Source organism: Melanerpes formicivorus, unplaced genomic scaffold (assembly GCF_026170545.1).
Source record: "Melanerpes formicivorus ecotype bairdi unplaced genomic scaffold, bMelFor1.0.p_v2 SCAF_33, whole genome shotgun sequence".
Classification (NCBI taxonomy): domain Eukaryota; kingdom Metazoa; phylum Chordata; class Aves; order Piciformes; family Picidae; genus Melanerpes; species Melanerpes formicivorus.
Window position 1 is genome coordinate 5,998,174 of NW_027142385.1, and position 15,213 is coordinate 6,013,386.

A 15,213-nucleotide genomic window follows, 5' to 3' on the forward strand; every position below is an offset into this window, starting at 1 on the left:
TGAGGAGGAGGTTCTTCCCCATGAGAGTGGTGAAGCCCTGGAATGGGTTGTCCAGGGAGGTGGTTGAGGCCCCATCCCTGGAGGTGTTTAAGCCCAGGCTGGATGAGGCTCTGGCCAGGCTGATCTAGTGTGGGGTGTCCCTGCCCATGGCAGGGGGGTTGGAACTAGATGATCCTTGTGGTCCCTTCCAACCCTGACTGATACTATGATACTATTTCTGGAGGACAGGAGAAAGGAAGGCAAGGCAGCAAGGCTCTTACCACTTCTTGTCTGGATCGTTCTGTTTCCTTCTCTTTGATCTCCTCCTGGAGCTGCTGCAATTGGTTCTCCCTCTTCTTCTGCCTCTCCTGGCACTCCTTCCGTTTCCGTAAATACTCTCGGATCTCTCCTTTCAGGGTGGCCTGCTCCCTCAGCAGCTCAGCCTTATGCCTTGTGTTGGTTTGCAAATCCTGCTATACAAAATACAGAATCACCAGCTGGTGAGAGTCACAGCGCCCTGGCTAAAAGGCTAGCATGGGAAAGGACTTCCCTGAGCACCCCTAATCACACTGAAGATGATCTCCCATTAAACCAGCCCCTGAGGGAATTAGCACAGTAAGAACCACCAGATAAAAAGCCAGGAAACCCCACTAAACCCTGGTGATTTTTGTCTCTCTCTGGATTGCTTTCTAGAAAAAAGCTAAATTCAAACTCACACAAATACAGACAAAAATAATCACCTCCCAGAAGCCATCAAACTGAACAAACCAAAACTACAACACCCCACACACTCCACCTTGGCATTAACAGCCCAACTAGAAGTCATCACAGGTGCCACTTAAACAGGAGGCCCACAACAGGAATCTCATTTGGTTACTGAGTACCAGCTGGGGTCCAAACCACTCCAAACTCAGCAAGGACAAGGCAATAAACCAGCCCCTGTTTACCAGATCTGCAAAGGTCTGGTTCTGAGCTAGTGCCTAGGTAAAACCAGGTGATGGAAAGTGAACTGCTGTGATAAATGACACCCCTGGGGTTCCAAGCTACTCACTATGTGAATACATTTACACTTATAGATGAGAATACAACATGTCTGTGACATACACATCATTCACCCAACCTGACCTGTTCCACTAGGTGAAGCTGCTGCCTGGAATCATTTAACTCTCCTTTCAGTGTTTCCAGTTCTTCCTCTTTCACTATAAAAAGAGTTGGTGACAGATTTTCAGTCAGTAATCTGCAATACCCATACAATTCCATTAATACTTTTCAATCAGTGAAGAACAAACAGAAAAACAGCTTCTAAAATTTCCCATCAGTTTTTTTTGTCATGTTGACTACTTCCTGCCTGTAGATACCTGAGGATGTTGAGATGTTTAATATCATACAGTACAGTCACAATGTGTCTTTTAACACTGTTTCTCTTAACACATATTACAGTTTAAGCCCCAAAATTATATCCACCTTGAAGGTCCTTCTGTACAACAACAATGTCTCCATGCAGTGATTTTTTCTGTTTGCTCAGTAGATCTACCTCCTGCTGTAGGTTTTTGACATCCAGTTCCATTTTTTCTACGTTGGACAACACAGTCCTGCTGCTCTCTTCAGTAGCAGTTAAGTCTCTGTAAATGTGAAAACATTCTTGGTTTATTGAAGTACTTGGTGAGGACTCAGCTGCACTTCAGTCCAAGCTCACTCAGCTTAAGGGGATGCTACCCAGTAGTCCCCAGAGCAGGACAGCTGTCCTGTTCCATGACTTAACATTTTGCTTTTCATACCATTTCTCACTGCACTGCCATGACAGAACAAATGGAGGAGGTTCTTCACCATGAGAGTGGTGAAGCCCTGGAATGGGTTGTCCAGGGAGGTGGTTGGGGCCCCGTCCCTGGAGGTGTTTAAGCCCAGGCTGGATGAGGCTCTGGCCAGCCTGATCTAGTGTGGGGTGTCCCTGCCCATGGCAGGGGGGTTGGAACTAGATGATCCCTGTGGTCCCTTCCAACCCAGACTGATACTATGGTAACATTGCTGCATTCATCAGCTTCACTGCTGACTCTTTGCTGTAAGTCTGCTTAAAATAAACGCTCTGCAGGATACAGGAAACAGCACATTCTGTGCAACCGGGCACCTCCAAGTGAACAGCTACATTGTTCATCATGATTAACAGACATTCAAGGCACTTCCCAGCATTTCTGATCTTTGCAGAAAAGATATTCCCCCCACCTTCTGGTTTGTGACAACTTCTTTTCCAAACTCTGACAGTCTTCCTCAAGCTTTTCCTTCTCTTTATTCAAAGACTCGATGTTATTTTGCAGAGTGCGCATCTGACAAACCAGATGTTCGTTTTCCTGCCGGTCCTTCTCAAGTCGTTGTTCCTGCCAAGCTACTTCCCCTTGCTGACACTGAAATAATCTCTGAACATTCTCCAGCTTTAACTTCTCCTACAAAAGAAGGCATTGCAAACAACCATTTACATGGTCAAGAAGTAGAACAAGTTAGGAACATCTTTATCTGCGGCAGTTTCGCTACCTTTCGCTCACAGCGATCACCTGCAGGCCAGAGCAGCCCTGCAGCTGCTGCACTAAGAGAAGTAGAACTGCTCACAGTGTATCTATGTGAGCATGAGCAGAAGGACTGGAAGACAGGAGTGCATTTCTTTTCCCACAGTAGTTTAACCACCATTTCCCTCCCCCCATCTGTAACAGCAGCATGTCCCTCCCTTGCAGGGATGTGGGTCTGTGGTGACAGCTTGGACTCGATGATCTTTGAGGTCTCTTCCAACCTTTGTGATACTGAGAATGACACCAAGGGCTGTGAGGTGCTCAGGTGATGCAGGAAGGTGACCACTTTAAGCATAATACTAGAAAGGTACCAAGCATATCAGCTAGTCCCTCCTTCCCCTATCCTTCACAGGAAGAGTACAAAGAGAAGAGAAGACTTTTCAAAGCAAGCTGCAGGTAGTGTCTGTTTCTGTATGCTCATAAATGCTCTCAGAAAGCATGTGTTAGATTTTCTGGAACTGCACACTGTGACCCAATGAGACTGCCAGAGTGGTATTGCTGATCTCTGCCACCAGCAGGCAGGAAGTTCAACATCTGTCTGTATTTGTCAGAAAGAGAAGGGACTAGCTGAGCTAAAATGGTAGAGATTGCCCAGATGAGTAGGGAAGACAGTTTACTAACTCCCTCTTTGCAAGTAAGGACACAGACTGAGTCCAGATAAAAACCACTCTGGAAGCTGACACAAAGAGAACAGCATTCACTGTTCTACAGTCTTTGTTCTCCCTCTTATGCACCAAACCCCTCTCACTATTTTAAAGGGCCTAAGCAGACTTTTCTGTGCTAAGCAGCCATCAGACTAGAGATGGATTGATTTAAAGTGCAGGGACTGTTAGCCAGGTCTGTGATCACAGAATAAGCAGCTCTCTTTTCAGTCACTGTAGTAGCTACAGGAGAAACACTTACGTCTAGAATCGCACGCTGAGTCTTCTCCAGCTCACTGACCTTCTGGTCATGCTGTAGTTTCAAACTTTGAAGTTCATTATTTTCAAGCTCAAGCATTTCCAGAACATGTTTCAGTTCTAGTAAGGTGAACGTAATCAAAGGTTGTTAGAAACAGATCAGACATACTCCATTTGCATAAAAAGGCACCAAGGGAAAATTAAGGGATGCTACACTGATACCATCCCTGGAAGAAACCTCCATGTGCTCAACTGCTGTCAGACACACCAGCTATTACATCTGATGCTGCTCTACTAGCAAGTTCTGTGTCCCTAGTCTGCTCTTTCTGCTCCCCAGGGAGTTAAGTCAGGATAGAGTCTCTGACTGATGAACAGTGGAAGAAAATATTGCAGAAGGCACAAAAACTGCAAACTGCTGCTGCTTGTACTTCCTGCAATCTGCCACGATACAACTCCTTGAAGGGAGACTCCTCCACCTCCACACACATCCTGATGTTTAATTTTTCCATGAATGCAGCAGCTAGCTCATGTCTCCTGACCACACAGTGCTCCAGTGTGAGCTGATCAGTCCTGACAACAGCTTTGTTCATGCTTTTCTCTGGCACGTAAAGCTCCTATCCCAAATACAAAGCAGCACAAAGCACTGCCTCAACTTCACCTCTGCATCAACCACCAGTACACAGGAACTCCTCTCTGCAGTGCTTCACAGAACTGTACAGGAGTGAGCAGCAGAGGACTGAAGCAATGCACAACTAAGAGCTCAGAGCATTTCTTTCCAAACTGCCCAAAATCCTGTCTCCAAGGCCAGGGCCATACCCATCTTATGCTTGGCAATTTGCCCAAGTATTCCTTGAAGATTTTCTTCCTCTTTTCCAACGTCTTTTTTGATGAACAAAAGCTGTGCTCTTTTCTCCTTCACCTGGACATCCAATTCCTTCCTTTCAACATTAAGCTCTTCCAGAAGCAGCTTTATTTCCTGTGGAAATGCATCAGTGTTACAAGGGATGTCATTATTTGGCATGTTAAATAAAGTTTCCCTTTAAACAGATGTATATATTTATAAAGAATATATATGTATATATTAAACATCTCTCAAGAGTATTGTGGTCAGTTGAATCCCAGTGTTCACAGTTAATGGCATAAACAAAAAACACCTAATATTCAGCTTAAAGTTTTGCTCATTGACAGTTCACAGTAGTAATCTTGCAAAGATGTTGAGCTCCAACTGTGACCATAACACTGCTGTTTGAGTGAGTAACAGGCATTAAAAGCAGATAAAATGCCCCCCCCCCCCCCCCCCAATATAATTAACCCTGATACTTTGTTTTCTTTTCAGAAAGGAAGTACAGGATCCCTTCTAAGTAAGCAGGGATGGAGACAGCTGATTTATGCCAGCTTTGTTGTGTTTCACACACACTCAAGACTGGTTTGCTTTAGCAGCTGCTTGTCTCAGCAACTCTAAGTCATGCAGAGACTTCTATTTAATGTGATTTAGCTCTCAAGGGACCAAGTCTGTAACTATTACTGGAACCAGGGAGTTCTGCTTATTTGTGCATCTGGACCAAGCTCTTAAGTCACCCACAACCACAGGCTTGCTTGTCCTATTTTTCAGTGGGCTTTGGCAAGTTGTAGAAAGCAAAACTGGTTTTGTGGAAACTCAATGTTTTGGCTTTGGGGTTTTTGTTTGTTTGTTTGTTTTCCCTCTATAGTTCTATTCTTTTGCTGTTCTTCAGAGACAGAATGAATTTTAAACTAATTTGGAATCATTACTCTTATTTGGCGCAGCTTTTCATTCGCTTCAGTCTCTCCATCTTGAAGAGCTTCCTTGAGGTCACCTTTCTTCTGAGAAATACAGTCCTGAAGGGCATGAAGCTCTTCCTTTCTTTGACTTAACTGCTGGTCCAGAAACAAGAGCTCTTGCTGCTGAGCTGTAACCTGCAATGGAGAAGTTGAACAGAAGCAGCATTAGAAGGTTTCTCTTTCTGTAGCTACACACACACACACGAACCAGCACAGCCAGCATGCTGTCCCTGCCAGAGACTGATCTGAATCATAACGTGGGAGGACCCCACCAGAGCAGTGAGCTTCATTCACTTCTCTCTAAGAAAGCCAACACTGAAAGCCTGAGTTTTGGTCTGGGCAGTGCAGTCCTGTACCTCAGGGAGTTGTTTCTGTTTCTGAGATGCAGCAAGGGCTGTCAGAGGGAACTCTGCAGTAGTGTTTATTATGCAGAACACCAGCAAGATGGGGATCATATTGTGAAACAAAACAGGGACAACACAAATAGCCAACATTAAAATAAACTCAAGAATTAAATTCTTCAGATAAGGCAGTTCAAAACTGAAGATTCTTCTCAGCTTTCAGTTACACCAAAACCAACAAAACTGACAGTCCAGAATGGCAGAGATAAGCCTTACCTGATCTTTCAATCTTTCCAGTTCAGTTTTCTTGCCTTGAAGAAGGCTTTCTGCTTCTCTAAGGATTTGCAGGTGATGTTCTTCATTACCTTCTGCAACCTGAATATCCCCTTGAAGCTTCTGAAGACTGCCAGTAAGGACAAAAACATGATTCAGGAGAAAAAAAGCAGTAGCCTATTGGAGGAAGACATCTTTAGTTTATCTAACACAGCTTATGCTAAATGAAACCCACTTACCTTTCTGTCAGCATTTCTATCTTCTGGTTTAACAACTGGAACTCAGAGTCTTTTGCAGCCACCATTTTGTTGATTTCCTTCAAAATACCTTCTTGTTCCCTCTTATGTTGTTGTAAATCCCTGGTATCTGCCTGCAATAACCTAAAGAAGCGTTTATGGCTTTCAATATTAACGTTTTAACTGCTCTCCCTCTCCAAAAGCAGTGTTTTGTGATTTGGAAGAGCCTCATGCCCCATTGATACAAAGCCACAAGAGTGTACCTTAGCTGCTGGTCTGCTTTCACCAGTTTAACAGCCATGTCCTGAGCCCTCTGCTCCAGCTCCTTTGCCTCAGTTTCAGTACAGGACAAACGCTCTTTGGCATGGTTGTACTTCTGAACAGTGTCCTTAGTCTAGAGCAAGAAGTGAAGATTCTTGAGAAAATACATTCCCACCTCATTGCTTTCCACATTCATAACCTGCAGGTTAACTGTTTAAAGACCACCTCCCCTTGGCTTGAATATGCCACCTGAGCTTTCTCCTGCCCTATACCAAGGAGCAGAAAAGCTTCCTTCTCCTTAGCAACAACTGAAGCATTTTCTTTTAGCACAGGTTATCCAAGTGAAAGTAAACTGCTTAGACAAACAAAAATCCTCTGCTTAGTCTAACACACATAAATCCTTCTGCACTCAGACTTATGGCTTTACTTACTTTCCCCCTTGTGCTCCCAAGTTCCACTTCAGCTTCTGAAAGCAGCCTGTCTGCCTCTCTAAGCTCTGCTCGTCGTTTCAGAAGAGTCTTCTCTAGACATTCAATTTCATCCGCAATGTCTTCACGACGTCTAAGAGACTTCTCTACCTGCAGTTCTGCAATCAGGTCATCAGTATACCCTTCAATGAAGTCCCTAAAAGGGTCAGGGGGAAAGGCATGAAATGAAGAAACAAAATGCCAGCGGCCCAGAGCCTCTTGAATTTCTGTTTACATCATGTTACATGTCTGTTTACATCATGTTTACATCGATGGTGAATGAGTCAAAATTGACTTTTGTTGGGGAACAGAAGAAGTTTCCTTCCCTTGCAGCCCAGTGCAACCCTCACCTGCGTCTGGTACGTTTCTGAGCTGCTTGGCGTAGCTCTGCTACTTCCCGTTCCAGCTCCTCTCTTTCCTGCAGAAGTTCTTCCACATTTTGATGCAATTTTTCCACCTCTTTCCTGCATTTATGCTCAGCTGCCTCTGACCATTTCTCTTTGCGTTTCTGAGACTTTAAATAACACACAGTGTCTTCCAGCCTTGTGACTTCACTTTCCTACAGACAGGAAGCAGAACAACAAAATCAAGACCTATTTTCTGTTGCATTGCTCCTGGGCCACAGGAGCAGCTACAGACAGCCAAGACCAGCACTGAGGCACAGCATTCTCAGCAACCCCTCTCAGATCCAAACCTCCCCAGCAAGGATTTTTTAATTTACTACTTTTTTTTTTCCCAAGCTAGACTAATCTGATCAGTAAAAATGAGAAGGTTTTGCATTTTTTGTGAAATTAAAAGATGTTCCTAATCTGTTTTGTAAGTCAGCTGCCTGTGGCTAAACCTGCAGCTTACAGCTCGGTCTCTTACCAAATCGTGATGCTCAGGCACATTGCAGTGAAGCACTCCAACAGGGACCAGGGGGACAGTGAAGTTTGGAGGAAGAGGGCCATAAACAACCTGGGCCCCCACAGGAGGTGGGCCATAAATAACAGACCCAGGAGCAAGTGAAGCTCCACTTGGTGCTGCAGGAGGAGGGCCATAAGCCACAGTTCCCTCAGGTACAGGGCTACCATCTGGAAGGACCGTGTAGATAACTGTTCCAGGGGGTGGTACAAAGGGAGGCTCCTCAGGAACACGAGCTTCTTCCTTTCCTTCACCATCTTCATTTGCTCTTCTATCTTTACAGAAATGTAAGAAAAGGGCAGTTTTAATAATTATTTTCAGTAAAAAAATATTCTTCCAATGCAATTTTAAATTCTGTGTAACATAAAAATGTAACAAATGCTGCTGAAGGTGATTAAGGAGGTCAACAGTGATCAACTTTTGTAGTTCACTCATGTGCACAGGTAACTTCACTGGGAGCTCACAGCATCACAAAGGTTGGAAGAGACCTCGAGGATCATCAAGTCCAACCTGTCACCACAGACCTCATGGCTATCCATCTTTAGTAGGCTCCTAAACATTCTGCAGACCATGAGACTGACTTACCTTTATCAGAATTTGCTCTGGGCAACCTATTTCTGACTGGTGAATAAACCCAGCAGCCTCCTTGACTGGGCAGGTCTTCCTTCCTGCCCTGCCTGTCCTGACCACTCCCTCTTCCTGGCGGGGATGTGCCACAGAGTAAACAAATGCCAGAGTCTTTCGTGCTGCGGGAAGCAGGAGTGGAAGCCTAAAGCAAAAACCAAAACCAACCTGTATGTGTTCAGCTAGAAATGACAAATCATGAAAAAAATATTTGTTGTAGGCATTTCTAAAGCATTGATTCCCCCCCCCAAGAACAGGATGTACATAACTCTGCTTTCCCTTGCTTCTGAGCATGATGCTACTTTGGAAGAGAACAATTTGAACTCAAAAGAAATGTTGTTCAAACAAACACTGCTCTGCACTAACTGTTTGTCTGTAATGTCCTCTTTTAGCCTTTCCCTAAATTAATTTACATTACTGCACTTGGAATAGTTGTCTCCAAATATTACATTCAGCAGATTACCACACAGCACCAGGCTTTATCAGGGAACATTTGTCTGTCTGTTGTTTCAGGATGTCTCCTAACATGCCAGCTAATATTTTTTCTTATGTTTCTTCCAGACTCAGCAAGTGCAGAACAGACTTTCCCACATCAAATGGCTTTCCACATAACAGTGTTTTTGTTTCTAACCTGTGATGAGGGCATGTAATACCAGTATCCCCTCCTTTTCAATGGATCTGCTATGCTATTGATGTAATCATTCTGGTTTGAAAGCATGTGTTTGAGTGCTGCAATTTCATCTTGCAAGTTGTCAATTTCATCTCTGTTACCTGTAAGTTAATCAGAGTTTATAGACATATAAGGCAAACAGTTAAGTCATAAATACTGCATTCAGCTTTTCCCCCTTATTGTTATCCTCTTAAATCTGAAAGGGTCTTAAGAAAGCTGAATTGTTGGGGGAAACAAACTAAAGGTTGTTATATAGTGATGTGGATACACACTGGCCCTTGTTTGTCATTTTAAGACTGCAGAAATACAAAATCCAAGCTCATGTACTGATGCTCATTTTTCCTTATCATACAGACCTCTGACCATGTCCTAGAGCAGTGTAAACTGAAGGCACAGCACAAGTAGTGTTCTCTTAAGAGTTGGACAAAGTGTTGTTAGTACAAACTAAAAACTAAAACACTGCCATCCTGATTTTCAAAATAAAGAAAGATTTAAGTCAATTTCCAAAGGTCACATGGCAGGTCAAGAGGCAATGCTAGAACCCTGAAGTGCTAGTCCTTAACCACCCAGTTCCTTCACTCTTCATGTCTGAAGCAGCAAAAACCCATCCATACACTTCACAGAACTGCACTTTGGCTGTTTGCTTAATATACAGAGAATCCACTCAAGTACAGTGATTTAAGGACTGGATGTATCTGTATAGGAACCATACAGGAAAGATCCCTCAGCAGTTTATTCCTGAAAAAACCTTCTAGAGCTCTGAGGAGCTTCTCAGATCACAAAACAAGGAAACCAAGTAAGTTCAGTCTTCTGCATCCATGCTTATCTGCATGCTGTGGAGAGAAAGAGAGATTACCTGTCCCAATGTTATCCAACAACCACCTTAAACGGTCAAGTTCTGCTTTTTGTTGCTCCACAGCTTCATTTAGTTTATCCATTTCAAACTTCTGAGAGCTTGATGCAAGAGTCTTCTCACTAGCTTTCTCCATTTCATGCTGAAACTATTTAAAACATGACTTTAAATCAAAACAAAGAGCTTCAGTTGAGACTGCCTTAAAACTGTTTCAAACATGCCCACCCCTTCCTACAAAAACACTCGGTGTACCCTTGCTGCATCAGAACATTCTTCCCACTCCTTCATGTGACTGAGGTTTACAGACATTGCCACACAAAGGCATTTAAATTAGCAAGTGAGTTTTACTTCAAAATCAGCTGCATGAGGCAGTGAGGTTCCCATGTTCTTTGGCAGATGTCAGAGGATGGAAGAACAACTGTCACTTGGGAAAAACTTGAGGAGAAAGAACAGCTGAGAAGCCTCTAAATATGGCATTTCAGAAATTCACTGAACAAATAACTAAGTGTTTAATCCTTCTTGTACAATACAGAGCAAACATCACTGCAACCTACTTGTTCTTCCTTCTCTTTGAGGAGCTGTTGTAACAATTCTATTTCTGCTTCTGCTCTGGCAAGATCCCGGGCTGCACGAGCTGCCTTAGCACAGAACTCTTCAGCTTCCTCTATCTCCTGAAAGGGAATTTTTCATTTGAGCTTTAGTGTGCAAGAATATTTCACAAGTTTGCAGATGTCTCATGCAGCTTTGTGAAAAGCTGACTAAGAAGGAGCACCAGCACTTGTCTGTTCTGGAATTCCAGAAACTGGCAACGTTCATGTAAAATAATGTTTTAACTTACAGGATTTCTACAGAGGAGATGTTACTATGCAGCCAAAAATGGGTCCATATTTAAAATACATGAGGTGGAATAGCAAATTTTCACAGTCCCTTATGTAACAATGTATTGGTTACTGTATGACCTTCAGTTATTAAGAGGTTAAACCTGCCTCTCCTTCACCTAACTAACACACAGCAAGCACACCTGTCCATCCCCAGACTTACTCAGGCATTCATCTACTGCATTTCAAGATGATTCTGTCTGAAGCAGGAGCTCCTATGCAGCAGGGCAATTCAGAATAAAACTCTGAAGCTGAATTTGGCACTAGAAACCACTAATTAGACACAAGCAATTAATTATCAGTATTCATTTACCTCGGCTCGCTCCTGATTGATTTTGAGAACAGTCCCATGCAGAGCCTGCAGCTGATTTTTAGCAATGGAGAGCTCTGTGGCTGCCAGTTTGTCTGAAGTGATGACTGATCTCTTCAACTCCTTCAGCTCTTTATCTAGGCTGACAAATTGCATCTGTGCCCTGGCATCATCTATTTTTTTCTGGAATCAGGGAAACAATAGGTTCTGTAAGTGAAAAGCATCGTGGAAGCCAGGCTTTCCGCTGGCTATGACACTTATCCCCATACATATCCCATTTTGTATCTTATGCCTAGAAGTAACAGGGAAAAGACCTGAAGCAAGCACAACCAGTAAAATTTAGGGGAAAGAAAGATTTAACCTTTGTGGTCCTTTCTGTAGTTGAGCTATCTTAGAAAGCAAAATTATTCAGAATGTTTTGAATCTTCTTGTCATGAGCAGCCAGAGTGCACAGGTTTGCCCTAACTCATTCCTACCTTCTTTGCTAAGTCTTTCAGTTGAGCAAGAATAGTCTCCTTCTCTTCATCTGCCTCCTGCAGCTGCTGATCAGCAAGGCCCTGAATTTCTTCCATGCTCTTTATTTTTTCATGTAAATGCTGGATTTCATTCTCTAACTGATGGACCTTGTTCTTATTTTGCCTGTTTTCAGCTTTAACCTAAGAAAGTAAAGTAAGTTAGAATGAGTAGCCAGAAATGTGTGTGTGGGTTTTCACCTAAAAGCCACCTGTGATGCAAAGAAACAGCTTTCTGGCAAGTGCAGTTACCAGCATAATTTGGACCAGAAGAGAAAGAAAGAAGAAATTCTTTGCCACTCTAATTATTGCATTTCAAAAGTGCCCAAATGATTTTGGTAGTAGAATAGGTTACTGGCTCTATTTTTCTACCTATAATTCAACTCTTTTTTTTTTTGCCTCTGAGACACACAATTGAGTCTAAATAGTAATTCACCAAATCATCAGGCAAAAATCACAAGGTCTAATACTTACAAGGAATAAATTCAGACCCCTTGTTACATGAACATCAGGAGGTGGTTCTCTTCTTGTTGTCATACAGCTAAAATTAGAGGTTGCTCATGGAACTTTTAACACACATTAAACCCTTCTCCTCCAAAGCACATTTTTTAACAAGCTTTATATAATAAAAAACAACAAAAGGTTGCAAAAGGAGCATGTGCCCTGTCCAGTACCCAATTTAACACTCAAAGGAAAGTAAGAATGGCTGATGTATTCCACTGCTTTAACCAGAATATCACAGTATACACAGTGTGGAAGTGGTCACTTATTTGTTTTCTCTCCTCAGAAGCTTTTGCCTACTTATTCAGTTTCTTTAGAATGAAAATTACTACATGACATTCATGTATTGCTCCTGTTCTAACCACAAGTAGCAGCACTGTGCTCTGGTGTGTGTTGGCACTGTGCTTTTGACAAGCAAATGTATTGAATTTGCCCACCTTCAGTAAAATTACTCTCCTAAAAGATGGAGAGTAGCAAAAGTACATCAGTAGTGAAACATCCTTCAGCTGCAAGTTACATTTTTGAGACTAAGCTGAAACTGTCTTACTCTTGCTTTTGATACTTGCCTGTCTGTATTTCTCCTGTACTTCTTCCAGTTTTTCCTGCTGGGATGCCATTTCTTCCTGCAATTGCCTCTGTCTAGCCCATGCTTTCTCCTTTTCCCTCTGAGCGTCAGCAATGATGTCATTGCATTCCTTCTGCAGATTTGCAAGGCTTTTCCCTAACACATCACCTGGATTCCGACATCTGAAAAAGTAGGACAGGTGCCAAGACAAAACCACTGATTTTACATCATGAGACCAAGCAAATTAATTAAGGTGCAGCACTGAACATATTACACTGCACAGACCTGCTCCACCCTGGCTCTACTTATTCCATTCTCTCCTTATTACCATTCTGTGTTGCTGGGGAGGAGGGGAAAAGTTTGCCCCATCCCTTGCAGTGAAGCACAAAGGTACCATCTATTTCCCTCAGCACTATACTTACTGAGCTCAGGTGATGCTCAACAAGAACAGGGTGCTTAAGTTCATGCTTGAACTGCCCCAAGTTGCACTCAGGAGGATGCAGCACATGTACCTGGTGCTAACCACTTACACATGCTCAAGTCTAACAACACTGTTTATAGTTATATTTTACTCACTTCATCTCTCCAACTCCTGTCTGAAGCTTTTGCTTGAGTTCATTTATCCGAGCTAAGGCTTCCTCAGGATGAATCAAGTTACCAACTGCATGATTCAGCTGATTTTGAAGATCTTTAAGCTGCTGTTTTAGGAGATTGTTGTCTCCCTAAAAAACCCAACACAAAACCCATACCATTCACACAACAATTTCCAACGTGTACAAACAACAAAAGCCAGAGTTTTGAAGATCTAGATCAGTTGGAGGGGTTTGTTGTTATTGTTTATTAGGGGGGAGTTGTTTCTTATCATTTCTGTTTTGTAAATAGATTCCAAACAGGTTTTTTTCCTGTGACCTGAACCAATATCATCAACAAAACAAGAACACCCCAAACAATCTTTGCCTTTCAGTTGTCTTCATGTTGAAAGGTTATTTAAATGCCAGCTCAAAAATGATCTTACCCTTTCCATAAACTACCTATGCAGTTCATGAGATCCCTGTGACTTCAAGGATCACAGCTCTGTTGCCAGTTGCACTTGGATGCCATTATTGTTTTGTGACAAGTAAGTAAGATTCCTCAGGATGATAGCTTTGAACAGAGGCAATAAATTCTGCTTTAGGCATTGAGTCAGTTGTTACATCCGCATTCAGATAGTTTGGGTTTATTGCATGAAGCTTGTGGGAACTGAGACACAACAATGTAGCAATCCCTGGGCACCAGAACTGAACAACTCTGAAATCATTTCTAAGGTCAATCTAAATGTCTAGCAGACAGGACAGAAAGACTATGGAGTAGGGTCTCTGCACAAGAAAACTAAAATGAAGAAAAGTCATAAAAATGAACTTCAAACAAGATTAATACAGAATCCTTTAAAATTCTGATCACTTCCCCTTTGAGGGAGTGGGGAAACATACAGCATATCAGGTCAGGTTTTAAATACAGCAAATATGTCACCTGCAATTGCTTGAATTGAGACAGCAGCTTAGAATTTTGTTGTTCCTTCTCTTCTGCGAGTTGTGCTTTGGTCAGAGCATTCTCCAATGCTTGCCTTTCTTTTTCAAGTTCAGCTTGCAGGGCTGACAGTTCCTTCTGCAAGCACAGAAAACCTTATTACAGTCACCCCTTGTCCTGGGACAGATTATCCCTTGGGCAGCACAAGAGCTCTGTTCTCACCTGGCTCAGTTGTTTCAGTCTTTCCAGTTCTTCTTTGTGTTGATTGGCTTCAGTGTCCCTGTCTCTCAGCTGGGCTTCCAGTTCAGCCTCGTAGGCACTGCTGTCCCTTTGTGCATCTCTAAGTGATTCGTTTGCTTCTTGCTGCTCCTGGAGTGCCCCCTCTAGCATTGAAATTTCCTGGAATTTTATATTCACATTAGAAATAAGTACTCCAGAGAGGCAGGATTTGTTTAAAGTACATTGCCCCTCTTCCTCTGTTACTCATCACCAGTGTGACAGCAAACAGATCAAAACAGAGACACTAGCCCTACTCACTGACCATTAAAACGCAAAGAGGTGGCACTGCTACATACAGAGGTGAGGCAAATGACACTGTTGTGACAGACTGTACAAAAATCTATACTCAAGTTAGGATAAGTGCAACTTAAAAAGTGATAGACATTTGTCTCTGGTATTAAGGTTTGCATTAAATTCATCAGTTCTCCAATAACTTGGTGATAGGACAGGTGCAAGCTCATGATGTGCACATCCTTAGCTAGCGTCCTGCCAGTTTTCACTGATGCAATTCACTGAACAGAACCATTTTCATCAACATCTGAGAGGTAAAACCTCCATTTCTGAGACAAAATGCCACATCTACTGTATGTCTCTTGCAACTGGCTTTAAAGGTCAAATTCTGTTCCTAATGTCTATGGGAAGATCCTAATTGAAGCTACAGCAAAAACATTTACATTACAAAGTTAGGTCCAAAATGCTACCCAAGAACCGTGCTTTGCCATGCCCAGTTTGGTTATTTACTTCTTCCAAGGTTTATTTTTAGGTATCTGAATTTGGGAAGAGACACAGTATTGAGCC

The 15,213-nt window shown here is 42.7% G+C and overlaps 1 protein-coding gene across 5 annotated transcripts in view; it reads right to left on the bottom strand.

Annotated features, from left to right (window-relative positions):
• Positions 1–15,213, bottom strand: part of CNTRL (centriolin) — a 35,518-nt gene that overhangs the window by 6,065 nt on the left and 14,240 nt on the right. For 4 of the 5 annotated variants that reach the window (XM_068155832.1, XM_068155831.1, XM_068155833.1 and 1 more), the window contains 23 exons: positions 14,359–14,535; positions 14,140–14,274; positions 13,207–13,352; positions 12,632–12,812; positions 11,529–11,708; positions 11,056–11,235; positions 10,419–10,535; positions 9,868–10,012; positions 8,973–9,112; positions 8,303–8,486; positions 7,682–7,992; positions 7,165–7,373; positions 6,779–6,971; positions 6,350–6,480; positions 6,090–6,230; positions 5,854–5,980; positions 5,207–5,371; positions 4,253–4,412; positions 3,441–3,556; positions 2,200–2,417; positions 1,444–1,601; positions 1,105–1,178; positions 261–449 (listed from right to left, as the gene is read on the bottom strand). In XM_068155832.1, coding sequence (XP_068011933.1) covers positions 261–449; positions 1,105–1,178; positions 1,444–1,601; positions 2,200–2,417; positions 3,441–3,556; positions 4,253–4,412; positions 5,207–5,371; positions 5,854–5,980; positions 6,090–6,230; positions 6,350–6,480; positions 6,779–6,971; positions 7,165–7,373; positions 7,682–7,992; positions 8,303–8,486; positions 8,973–9,112; positions 9,868–10,012; positions 10,419–10,535; positions 11,056–11,235; positions 11,529–11,708; positions 12,632–12,812; positions 13,207–13,352; positions 14,140–14,274; positions 14,359–14,535 — 3,777 coding nt within the window. Of the gene's footprint in view, positions 1–260; positions 450–1,104; positions 1,179–1,443; positions 1,602–2,199; positions 2,418–3,440; positions 3,557–4,252; positions 4,413–5,206; positions 5,372–5,853; positions 5,981–6,089; positions 6,231–6,349; positions 6,481–6,778; positions 6,972–7,164; positions 7,374–7,681; positions 7,993–8,302; positions 8,487–8,972; positions 9,113–9,867; positions 10,013–10,418; positions 10,536–11,055; positions 11,236–11,528; positions 11,709–12,631; positions 12,813–13,206; positions 13,353–14,139; positions 14,275–14,358; positions 14,536–15,213 lie in introns of those variants that run through there. The other variant, XM_068155834.1, reaches the window with a different exon arrangement.